The 12750-nt window shown below is 46.6% G+C and overlaps 1 protein-coding gene across 1 annotated transcript; it reads left to right on the top strand.

The window, feature by feature from the left end:
* Nucleotides 1–5066: 5066 nt before the first annotated feature.
* Nucleotides 5067–11066, top strand: LOC106126964 (metabotropic glutamate receptor 6). The gene is made up of 16 exons (XM_013324873.1): nt 5067–5865; nt 6270–6462; nt 6744–6928; nt 7001–7171; nt 7333–7477; nt 7549–7800; nt 7957–8232; nt 8406–8555; nt 8646–8773; nt 8865–9031; nt 9121–9303; nt 9528–9690; nt 9767–9980; nt 10200–10351; nt 10540–10741; nt 10885–11066. Exons 1-16 carry the CDS (start codon nt 5308–5310, stop codon nt 11064–11066), a joined length of 3321 nt encoding a protein of 1106 aa, XP_013180327.1. The 5' UTR covers nt 5067–5307.
* The last annotated feature ends 1684 nt before the right edge of the window (nt 11067–12750 follow it).

Raw genomic sequence — 12750 nt, 5'->3', positions numbered from 1 at the left:
ATTCGGGGAATGAGAATGACAATGTAACAGCGGTGTTTTTGAAAAAGTTGTTGTTTACAATTCTAAAGGAAATATATGAGTTAAAGAAGACTATGTTTTATTTGAAAAAGTATTCTCCGGCTGTGACTCCCACAGCCGTTTGTTTCAAAGATAAATCTAGTTAATTTCCATAAAGAAATCCATCCAATATTAAAGCAGCGACACGCGTACGGCGCAGCGGCCGGTCGCCGGGGAAATGAGCCTGGCGCCGCGCCAGACCTCCAACTCCGGCAAACAAAGCGATATACAAATATACACTTTTGTATTTGTAGGGAACATTGTGAATGAGCTGACGATTCAACTTATGCTATCTAACCGAAGTGACAAAGCTGGTTCTGATAAAAGTCTAAGGGACCTAGTCGTGTGTGTTGCGGCCACGAGCTGTCACAACGTATAGACACCTCATGCGAGATGGAGCATATTAATATTCCGGCAATAGACATCATTGTAGAGTCTCGGGAACAATAATCATAATATTTTTATTACAACATATAACACGCATAATAATAAAAAAACCTTTGCCTCACAAAATCTGTACCTACTCGTAGTAGTAAACTCGATGGAGTAACAAGCTGCTGAATGTTCCCGCCGCCGCCGCCGCACCTCGTCTCTCTTGCTTCGCATCCTGTTGTCGTCGATATCTTAGCAATATGTCGAAGCTAATTCCTTCTTGTGTATCAAATATTAAGTATTTTCCTTATACTTATATGTTCTTCTAATAAGCTTATGATTGTTTCCTCAAGGGTAGGGAATAAAAAAGTTGTGTTTTTTGTATTATAGTAAAAATAAATGTATTGTTTCGACGCAATTCGTAATATTGCTTAGGATGATGTTGGTTAGATCGATGTGATGAGTACACCGAACAGGAACCTCTCAAGCAACTGCAACTGCTACCGTTACATACAAACATACAGAAGGTAGTAGCTACAGTTGCTCCAGCGCGACCCAGTCCTCTGCTCCAAGCTCTCAGCCAGACTTTGGCCGACTCTACATTTTGTGTCACGTAGCCGCGACGCCCTTATTCTTCTACACGAAATTGCCGAAATATATAAAACTTTTCTATTTTTTTTTAAATGAATACACAAACTCTTCACTAAGTATTAAGAGTAACAAAGTTGTTTAGCAAAATTTTACAAAGATAATGGAGGCGGTAAATTGTGATCATGTAACTAGAAAAAAAGGCTAAGCACTAAACACAACATAACGTACACTTTAAAGTAATATGATACTTCGCGCGCCGCCATGTTGTTATTGCATTTCCAGCTCGAGTGAATATCAATAATGGTAACATTTCATTCCTACTTTATTATATTGTGTATTGAGAAGTAATCGGGGAGCTTTTGTATTTTTTCAACGGGAGTTTGTATCGAACTTCTGCTTTAAGGGTCTAACTCAATACAGTAAGCGACGGCAACAAAGAACTTCCGCACAATAGTGACTGAAGCAATCGGCTGAGTGCGCACCATTTTGTTTTGCCCGCCGTCAAAGCATTGCCTCTTATTACAAATTTCTTTTATATTAATAATTATAGCTATTTGAGAAGATTCTTCGTACTTATTACCAGTGGAACTTTTAGACATCGCAATTCCATTGGAAGGCGTTCAATATGCGAGAGTTTACAATACATTTATCAACTCAAAACGGTTTCCAACTGACCTGACTCTAACTCGCTGTCGTTATGCGTAACGATTTCCTGTCTGCTGATCGCTTCGGGCTCGCCTCGCTCGATTTCATTTTTTCCGTTTCGGTTTGAAAGCTTCTATTTGAAGGCGCGTGAGTTCATCAGCCGCCTAGCACCCGACAAGATACGTACAATTTACATTTAATTACACATTATTAAGTTCTCACATTATTTAAAGATTGTGCAACATATTGTTCCGCGTCATTTAATACGCCTCTGAGTGATTTTATTATAGAAGCAATTCATCATTATATTACATTCCTCGCGATAACTCGGATATGTATCATTGATTAAACATCAAAGGAACCGTGGATGATTTATATTAATTAAAAATATATATATATGTATACTTCATGAACGATGACTAGTTATATGTTTAATGAGAAATAAAAGGAGTTGCGTCAAGATTATTGTCAACAAACAGCAACTTTAAAATATCTAACTGATGTTAGTGGACGCAATGATAACATGTTATAAGTCGTGGTACCGCCTCGTTATTGTTTCATGTATTAAAGTTTCTGATTGTTTATTTTATACATAAATTAAATGTAATTTAGTAGGATTTTAAACATCACATACGCATAGTGTTGGAGCAAAATTCCATATTGTTCTTGTCAAATATTAACTCCAGCATTTCGGCCGGAAGCAACTCCACTCAAGGGAGGCGCGGCGCCCTCAAGCCTTGTAATCACTGAGCAATTCATGTCAAACAATGGAAATTGTCACCTTTCCCTGACAAAGAGCGAGTCGCGTCACCAGCGCGCTTCTTGTCGTATTCACTCGAGCGACGGCTGCTTTGATTTGTATTCATTCGAAGCGAAAACTCGCCGAGTCCTTGTGAAACTTCTCTATTTAATTTGTAAACTTTACACAGTAAAATTCAATAGTTCTTCATTTGTTTTAGCAAGTTTTAATCCAATCCATTTAACAAGTTACATATTGGCTAAGGTGTAATTGCCACCATCACTTGTCTTGTTCTTCGAATAGATAAATGGATTATCTAGTGATGTAGTGTCGCGGTGTGGTCGCAGGAGCTGATGCCCCGCGTGCTGATGGACCTTACATTTACATGACATTGCAGTCAAGTGCGCGACTTGCTCAACATCCGACATAAAACATTTCGGTCACGTGTCACACCACGCTCCGCATAAAACATTTTTTTCCAGCCCTTAGCACTCTACTTATTTACTGGTATGTAGCTTAGTCTCAAATACCACTACCACGCCACGACGAAAAAAGTTGATTATTTTCAGTCTTTTTTTGACATTCTAGAAAGATCTTGTGTCGACTTAGTCCCAGAAAATTCCTTGTACCGACTATTCTCAAATTTTCGAATCTCATACATTTTTATCAAGTTCATATCTCGAAAAAGAGAAAACATAAGCCGTTGTCACTCCAGTATTTGACAGAAGACATAAATTGCAAATTAATTGCTTGAAATTTCGGTACAAGTTAGGAAATTTTTCATTAAAACTTGCAGCCGCCCTGTTATTTCTACAAACCGCCAAAAGATCCTTGTAGGAGTATATTATGTAATGCAAACTGTCGAGCGAAGCACGCGGCGATGTTATGTCCTACAACGAAACGCCTCTATTATTTCATTATTGGATGGAAGTTCAATAATAGTGGAACAAATTCCTTTCCCTTGTGCCTCGTTCCTTATAATATAAACAAAAGACAGAGTTGTTGGCCGATGAAGCGCGATTGCGGTGCGAGTGTTTGGCTTTAAATAGCACAATATAATCATAATATCATTAAACTTTGAAATTCTGAAAGTAATACAGCATTTCCATGAAAGTTTCACGTCCCGGCGTGGGATCGTTCAAAAAATATTGGAGCACCCGAGAAAAGCTCTTCGTAATCTGTTGCGACCTAAATCTCTTCGGCGTGTGTAAGCCCTTTATTAGATTACTTACATTACAGGAGGAGCGTCGCCCACTTACATGAGAGCTATTTGTGCGTAACGACGAGTGTCACTCTATTATATATATTTAATTATACTGAAGAAAATTTTAAACTATTTTAAAAAGATGAGGTTCTTAATTCATCTGCATGTTTTTTTTAGTTTTTCCCCTGAACTTTGGATGGGCGAACTGATGCTAATGATTGTTTATTTACTAACGGAAGATCGCGTCTATCCAGTTGTCACATTTAATTAATGAGTTCTTCGTATTTGTGTTAATGTTTGTGCGCAATTAATTTAAACGTTAGATACTTAGGTAAGTAAGTGCTTAATATTTTGTGAGGCGTTTCCTCGTCCTCAAACACCTTCACAGATCTTAGTTAAACTTAAATCTGTGAGATGAAATGTATACCGAGTCCCGATCACAAACAACACCGTTAATCACCACGATATTGACTCTGTGCCCGCTCTCTCCTTCTAATATTTGTCTTTACCGATGTTTCATTAGCTACGTGTTTGCTAAACTGTCTAAAGCTTAGTTATGTATCTATTCATACGACACGCATTTCTTGTCGTATGCTTATATACCATTTTCTTATTTATGTTGTTTTTGCTTTAGTACAAAGCTAGAGAAATAATAATTTGGTCGATCGATTGCGGGTGAGTTGCACGCGCATTGCCTCTGTTGGCGCTTCAATGGAAAACAGTAAAAACACGTAATGACTGCCATGCCACTGCAATGGCAGCCACTTTGTACGTAATTCAGTAAGAAGAAAGACGCTTCAGTTCACTCATACAAATAACTTTTACAAAGAGGCCTTTGATTTTTACGTAGAAAGTTTTCTACGGAAAAAGCTTTGAGCGAACTGTTAACTGCGACAACTTTGTTACTGTGAATTTTTTCTATATTTTCTGAGTCTCAATCCCTTATTTACTTATTCTTACGTAATAAACGAAGTCTGAACAAAATGAACGATTTATTACATGAAAACTCTGCGCATGTCGCATATCGCCAATTGACTTATGGTTAACAGAGAACAGGAATCACGCAATTCAACTATTGTCGTGATCCATATATTAGCACAAATAAATATTAAAAACGTAACAAAGTAATCTGCAAATTATAAAAAAATAACTAAAGAACGTGTTCAATGATCACATGCACATTGAAAAGTCATATAATATAATAGTTCTCTGGAACTTAGACCCTATTCTCAATGAGTTGGTAGCCGCAAGCTACCACTCTTGTACATATATCGCATACAATTTTGGGTAATATCGTACCAAAAGCTAACAACACGATTCTGAAGTCGCTCTGCGCGGTGTATGTATACTGTTTAGTGTTATCCAGTACCGGCCGGCGGCAGCGGGGCCAGCGGGGAGGAGGGGCGTGCGGCTGACGCAGCGGCAGCCGGCAGTCGTCAGTATCGGCCGCGCGCGGCCTATGGCGGTACGTCCTTTGTGGGGAGCCATGACGCGCCACAACAGATAAACTTATTTCGTCTTAGCGACATAAATACAATAATTCAATTCCTTTAAAAAAAAAAACTTTTACGATGGCTTATATCGAACGATTAAAAAAAAACTCAACTAAATAATTGAACGTAACACATAAATAACAAAATCATCGAAGTTTAGCGAGAAGTAGTATCTGACGGCAAACAGTTTTATGTAGCTGTAGACCATGTCCCGAACCGGCTCGATGTCCGGACTGCTGGTCGTAATCGCGTTGTCTTTTTGCTCTCTTACGACCGACGGCGACACGGAGCCGCTGAACACAACGGTCGGCGAGTACTCGTTTGGCTACCACGCGAGGACGATTAGGGAGAGCAGGCCACTCATTGGACCCTTTGACTTGTCAAAGAAGCTGAAAAAGGCAAAACAACCTGTCGGTCAACAACCAAGCGCAGCACTGCAAGCTGCCAGAATTTTGGGGCAGAACATAAAAAACATTCAAAATATTTCTAGTTCATCACCTATTCTTTCCGACTCCGTAGTTCTTGATACGTCTCCCGCACCTGACGCTATGAAATCAGCCAAAAAAACGAAATCACCACGCGAAAATGATTTTAAAATGGAATCTTTTACTGTTGCACCTAACACAAAAATCAAATCTAGAAAAACACCAAAGAAGAGGAAAACAAAAATTGGTGTGGGTGCGAGAACGGAGCAGGCGACGGCGCTGGCGGGACAGCGCGCCGCACTACTGCCCGGCGACCTCTTGCTAGGTGGCCTCGTCACGGTGAGCCGTAAATCTTCTATGACATGGTTCAGGTATCATGGCCTCAATCAAAACGTCTCGTGTTGTTGCGGTAACAAAATCTCATTTGACGTCTGAGCCTCTCTCTTAGAGATATCTAAGTAGGTACAAAGCTATTATAAATGAGGTGGCGATGTAATCATCTGCGTTTTAAGCGAAAAAGAATAGCTGTATTTTCTGCGATAGAATAGGAAATAACACATTAAGGCATCCCTAACGCTGTCAGCGCACTCACAAAAAGAGCAAACGTTTTATTGATAGCCTAAAAATAAAAGCCTCTTTAGCCCTTTATCGTCATCGTCCATGAAACCGTTGCCGCCTAGATTGAAAGCGACAGCATTGTTATGAGTCGTGGACACAGTAGCAATGAGTGACGGGATCGGCAGGTGCATGGGCGCGGCGCGGGAGCCACAGCGTGCGGGGCTTTGCGGTTGCGCGGCGTGCAGGCGTTGGAAGCCATGATGTTCGCGCTGGCGGCGGCCGGCCCGCCGGCGCCCGGCGTGCGCCTTGGCGCGCTCGTACTCGACGACTGCGACACCGACACGCGCGGCCTGGAGATGGCGCTGGACTTCATCAAAGGTTAACGGCAATTCTTGTGCACGTGATGTCCTCGAATATTATATTTACGAAAGCATGAAATTAATTCTAAAAAAAATGTATATTACAATAGTGAATGTTTTGGCAGATTGGGAGGCTGCCTTCCTTGTGCCACTTTCATGTGCATGCACATGTTTGTCGTGATGGAAAAAAGATTCTTTTTCATAATTTTTTTATCATATGGAGTGTGACTTTCGTCAAACAGCGCTCAAAAGCTCTCAATATGAATCTACAAAAAATAGCTTTAAGAAATGCCGGCGCAGGTTCTATCAGCAACATCAACGCCGAGCAACGCGCCTGCAATGCGTCGAGCGTGGCTGGCGCGGCGAGAGCGACGGGCGACACGGGTCCGGGCGGGCGCCAGGTCATCGCAGGCGTGGTGGGCGCAGCCTCCAGCGTTACCTCCGTACAAGTTGCCAATCTACTTCGGCTTTTTAAAATCCCCCAGGTGGGCTGGTCGCATCTTCTACACCTGAAATAATTTTAACAATGTAAACATTCCTTCATAATATTTCCCTAGGTGTCGTTTTTATCTACGTCCCCGGAACTGTCAAACAAGGCTCGTTTTGAATATTTTATGCGCACCATCCCCTCGGACTCGCATCAGGTGCGTGCGATGGTCGAGATTGCCAAGAAACTGGAGTGGCGCTACGTCTCCGTCATCTACGAGGAATCGAATTACGGAATTAAGGTATGTAACTAGTCGTCTGACGTCCTGCATAACACAGCGCGCGCATTCATATATTACATACATATATATTATAATTATTTAAAAATTCAAATGACAAAATAAACGTGCTATCTAAGGAAGAATATGTTTTGAGTGAATTCTAAGATTTGTCGTCTTCTTAGGCCTTCGAGGATTTAGAGACCATGTTGGCAAGAAACAACATCTGCATAGCGGTGAAGGAGCGGCTCATGAGGGAGTCGGGCGAGCCGCACGACAGTACCTACGATGGCCTGGTGCAGCGGCTGATGGCGCGCCCGCGAGCGCGCGGTGCGTACCAGCTCTGTCGCGCACCCCACGCATCGCCAGTATGGCACTTTTAACGTCTGGCCTCTGAGCAGGTGTGATCGTGTTCGCGTGCGAGCGGGAAGTGGCGGCCCTGATGGCGGCCGTGCGGCGACGGGGCGCGAACGTCGCCTTCGGCTGGCTAGGTTCCGACTGCTGGGCCGGGGGCGCGATGCTCGCCGCCGGCAACGAGCGCGCCCTCGAGGGCGCCATCGGCGTGCAGCTGCAGGCCAAGCCCGTGCGCGGTTTTCGCGAATACTTCCTTAATCTCACCGTAGAAAACAATCCGAGGAATCCCTGGTTCGCAGGTAATGTCGAACTATTATAGTTAATAGTGTTACGTGTCATACAAACTAATACCGAGACCAAGCTATGGGTTTCGATTTCTTCTCCACATAGTTTCTGAACGTGTGCTTTTCCTCCTTAGTTTTAGAATGCCCCTCTATAAAAAATCTCGGTATTAGAATTCTGGGAGCAGCAGTTCGGGTGCCGCTACCCGGGGGCGCGAGCGGGGCGGGCTGGGCGGTCGGGGCGGCGCTGCTCGGGCGCCGAGCGGCTGGCGAGCGACACGCCGCTGGAGGGCCGGCTGCAGTTCGTGGCGGACGCGGTGTTCGCTTTCGTGCACGCCGTGCGCGACATGCACCGCGAGCTGTGCGGCGGCCGGGCCGGACTGTGCGCGCGCATGCGCCCGCTCAGCGGCCCGATGCTCCTGCACTACCTGCGCCGAGTGCGCTTCACGGGTGAATTCAGTCAAACCTATAACTTAAAAATGTAATGTTTGCCGACGCGAGTGTTGACCCGTTATTTTTCTTAATTCTTTTATTTTTATTTTATTTATTCGCCCGAACGCATACAAGCGAAGCGTTCGTCGGGCTGCGTGTCGATCAGTGTCAGTTTCTTCTATAAATGTAAGGGTTGAGCGGTGACGAGTTCCACTTCGACGCGAACGGCGACGGCCCCGCGCGCTACGACATCCTGCACTACCGGCGGGCGGCGAGCGGCGGCCATCGCTGGCTCAAGGTGGGGCGGTACCTCGACGGCGACCTACATCTCGACTTGGCGGGTAAAGTAATGTCATCGCTCGACTGAGCAGTGACTAGCGTAGCCTCGTAGGTTGGCTCAACGTTATACATGAGATATCCGTCCCGAGCAGAAATCCAGCCGAGGACGGCATCGGTGTGCAGCGCGGAGTGCGCGGCGGGCCAGGCCAGGCGGTACGCGGCCGGCGACTCCTGCTGCTGGCACTGCTACAACTGCACGCAGTACGAGGCTAGTCTCCCGACTCCCGACTCACTCATCTAAGCGTCTACAAATTACTTAGGACCCGTCCGTAACATGCGGGACATCAGAATTGATAATTTGTCGTCTACAGATCCGGTCTCCTGTGTCGCATACGACGTGCGCGCAGTGTCCGCCGGGCACGCTGCCGGACGCGGCGCGCGTGAGCTGCCTGCCCGTGCCCGCGCGCGTCCTGCGCCCCGCGCACCCCGCGCTGGCCGCCGCGCTGGCCTGCTCCGCGTTTGGCGCGTTGCTCACCGCGTGCGTGTCCTCCGACGCACCATCACACCATATATTTTGATATTTTATTATTAATTTAGAAACAGAGTGAGATGGTGCGTGTGACGTGTATTGAAGCGGGTCCGTGTGCGCAGGGCGGTGGGCGCGCTGTGGGCGCTGCGGGGCGACACGCCGGTGGTGCGCGCCAGCGGCCGCGAGCTGAGCCTGGTGCTGCTGGTCGGCATCCTCATGTGCTACCTGGTGCCGTTCGTGCTCGCGCTGCGTCCCACCGACGGCGTGTGCGCGCTGCAGCGGTCTCTATTGTTTCTCAAATATAATATAATACTCTACGCGCTGCCGAGTCTGTGTGTTTTCCACGTTTGAGCACATTTTCTTTCCTTCGTTAGATCCAAATCTACCATTTTTTTTTTAAAGTATATGCCTACGTAAGTTTCGCTACAGTATTTTAGTCTCAACTGGTCTGTTCATTACAACAAAAAAAAAATGAAGCAACAAATGGTGGTGTCGATGGCGGCAGGTTCGGCAGCGCGCTGTGCTTCACGGTGGTGTACGCCGCGCTGCTCACCAAGACCAACCGCATCGCGCGTATCTTCTCCGCCCCGCGCCGCTCCGCGCGTCGCCCGCCGCTTATCTCGCCACGCTCGCAGCTCGCCATCTGCGCCCTCCTCGTCTCCGTGCAGGTACCTGCCACCGACTTCTCCTTTACTTGTGATCAGAAAAAAGGAAAGAGGTTGCGGTACTTTACTCTTACGTCAGGTGGCGCTGGTGGCGGTGTGGCAAGCGGCGGCGCCGGCGCGCGCGGTTCACCACTTTCCCACGCGCGCGCACAACCTGCTCGTGTGCGACTCGTACGTGGACGCGTCCTACGCGCTCGCCTTCCTCTACCCCGTGCTGCTCATCGCCGTGTGCACCGTGCACGCCGTGCTCACCCGCAACATCCCTGAGGCATTCAACGAGAGCAAGCACATCGGTGAGCCGATATTGCTCACTGCTCACTGCTCACTGCTCACTGCCAACTGCGCACCGCACACTGCTCTTCACTTTACTTATTATTGCAATAATTTTTGTACAATTAGGCGTCTTCTAAAGATCGAATGGATACTATCCACATGAATATCCTCAGATGGCATCACTACAACATGCTAATACTATATTGCGGCGAGATCGTGTTGAGGGCGGTGGTGTGCAGGTTTCGCGATGTACACGACCTGCGTGATCTGGTTCGCGTTCGTGCCGCTGCACCTGGGCACGACGAGCCGCGTCCCGCTGCGCGTCACCAGCCTGGCCCTCACCATCTCACTCAGCGCCAGCGTCACGCTCGCCTGTCTCTTCGCGCCCAAGGTACTTCTCTCCTCCGCCGGAACCCACCGAACCTCACCGATTGTTCAAAACGACTACAGTTATATAGCACGGGTTGGATTGGTGGCCAACACGTGGTATATAACTGTAGTCATGCATATGTGAAAAATTTATTTCACTACCTAGTACCTTAGTCTAGGATAAGCGTTGCTCCACGTAAAAATTAACAGGTGTACATCATATTGGTGCGGCCGGAGCGCAACGTGCGCGCCAGCCTGATGCCGGCGCGCTGGCGGGCGCGGGGCGCGGCGGGTGGCGCGGCGGGCGGCGCGGTGTGCGCGGCGCTGGTGGGCGCGGCGCCGCTGCCCGGTACCGGCTCGCCGCCGCCGCTAGCATACCCCTCCACAGACTTTTCTAAGACAGAAGTGAGCGGTGAGTGTACACGTCGTTGCGTCGCACACCTTATTGTGAAATAAAGCCTTAGTTTAGTAAAAAAAAAAAATAACGAGTTCGGTTTTGTTTGTTCACTTAGCACACTGACTTGAAAGATACACTGGCTTTATACATATACGCAGGGAGATCGACATCGAACGAACGACAAGTGCAAACGGAGGAGGATCCGAGGTGGGAGCGGGCGGGTGGCGCGCTGCCGCTGGACCCGCGCCGGCTGGCCGGGCTGGCGGCCGGGCTGCCCGCCTTCGCCCTCGCGCCCGGTGCGCTGCGCAGACGCGGCGTGCGGGATGCTGCACCCATATAGTGTTTGCGATCACGGCGTAAGCCAGTGCTTGTGTGACTAATGAGACAACTGAAAAAACCATGTAAGACAAAAATCGTCGATTCGTACTTGTGATACTAGATAAGCTCATTACTTATAGTAATAAATAATTCAATTTTTGCGCAATGTTTTATTTACTCCCTTAATTGTTAACGCGGGGAACGCCCAAGCAGACCGTGGCATTTACTTTAGTTTATGAACGGCCCGGCTAGGGGGCCCGGATTTTCGCGTTGCGATGACGCGCTGCGGCCTGCGGAGGAGGGCCCCGTTGGATGTGTCTAGGGCATCCGCCCATATCGGCACGCCGTACAGGACCATGCTCTTGACGACCGTGGCGTACAGCCGTCTGGCATGTTCGCCCGGACCCCGCACATTCGGGAGGAGCCTCGATAGGGCCAAGGACGCACCCACGAGCCTGGGGTCAGAAGATGACAGCCATCCGGGCAGCACCTCTCCGCGGATGGCCCAGTCATATCCAATGTTCTAGAGCAGGGGTCCTAATACAGGCCAGCCACCCCCCCCCTTCGTCCCACCCCGCATGTCCAATATGAACAGTGAGGACGAGGACTATGCCGCCCTAGACGCTCCTCCAATAACGGAGGAGATGGACAGCGCAGCTAGCTGGTTTTTTTTTTTTTGTCACTTTAGTGTATATTATGTTAAATTAAACAAGATGTGATTTAATACTATTATCCAAGTATAGTTGCACCACTGACCACTAGATGGCGACAAAACTGTATAGTTGACTCTGTTAGATATGTATGATGATATGTACATAAATATGGACAAAACACAGATTAAAAAATATATTAGTGACGCGATGAATTCTTCTTATCTTATCTAAAATTCACGAAAAAAGGTTTCCCAGTGCTCATGTGCCATTCAACCGCGGGTTCGTTGTTGCCGCAACAATAGTTTTTTTTTTTTTTTCATACTTTACCACACTTACCATATTACTCCATTTCATCAGCGTTTAAAGATACATTACGCTACGCATCATAATTCCAGTTGAGTCGTTAATAAGCTGTTTTATTATAGATGTCGATAAATTCGCAGTCGTTGCGCTACTACACTCACTATCCTAACAAGGGTTGTCCCGCTCAGTAATAGATGTCGCTGTTGCGGAAAACTATAAACAGAACGGGATGTTAACATAGAGTTCAGATGCACGGTAGTTACAACATCCACATATTGTCCAATAAAATCGCTATGATCACCGTCAAAAGGGTCAACAATGAGTGTATCACTATACTATTCTAATTCATAGATGATCCTTGCGGTTGGAAGCGAACAGTAAAGAAATATTGTATAGACAATCGAAGACTTAATTTATTAAATAAATTACTTAAAAGACTTTGTATTTCAGACAAAAAAAAAAAAAATATGTGATTAATTATTCATCGCCTCATCCTATGCTTTAATAATTTCACAAACTTCTTCATAGTAGTCAGTAGCCTAATAGATATAGGATAAGATCTTACTCACGGTCAGGTTGACCCGAGTTCGAATCCCGGGTACTGAAATATTGTGTGCATGTTGGTTGGTAGGTAGGTAGGTAGGTAGGTAGGTAGGTAGGTAGGTAGGTAGGTAGGTAGGTAGGTAGGTAGGTAGGTAGGTAGGTAGGTAGGTAGGTAGGTAGGTAGGTAGGTAGGTAGGTAGGTAGGTA

Source organism: Papilio xuthus, unplaced genomic scaffold (genome assembly GCF_000836235.2).
Source record: "Papilio xuthus unplaced genomic scaffold, Pxut_1.1 DF824888.1, whole genome shotgun sequence".
NCBI lineage: Eukaryota > Metazoa > Arthropoda > Insecta > Lepidoptera > Papilionidae > Papilio > Papilio xuthus.
This window is presented reverse-complemented; position numbering and strand designations above follow the sequence as displayed.

What these genes read in the sequence shown, in the direction of transcription:
- LOC106126964 (XM_013324873.1), top strand. Translation starts at nt 5,308, where the DNA reads ATGTCCCGAACCGGCTCGATGTCCGGACTGCTGGTCGTAATCGCGTTG. An exon ending in AGTACGAGGCTAGTCTCCCG is followed by an intron (nt 8,774 to 8,864) that starts ACTCCCGACTCA and finishes TGTCGTCTACAG; the next exon opens with ATCCGGTCTCCTGTGTCGCA. An exon ending in CCTGTCTCTTCGCGCCCAAG is followed by an intron (nt 10,352 to 10,539) that starts GTACTTCTCTCC and finishes AAAAATTAACAG; the next exon opens with GTGTACATCATATTGGTGCG.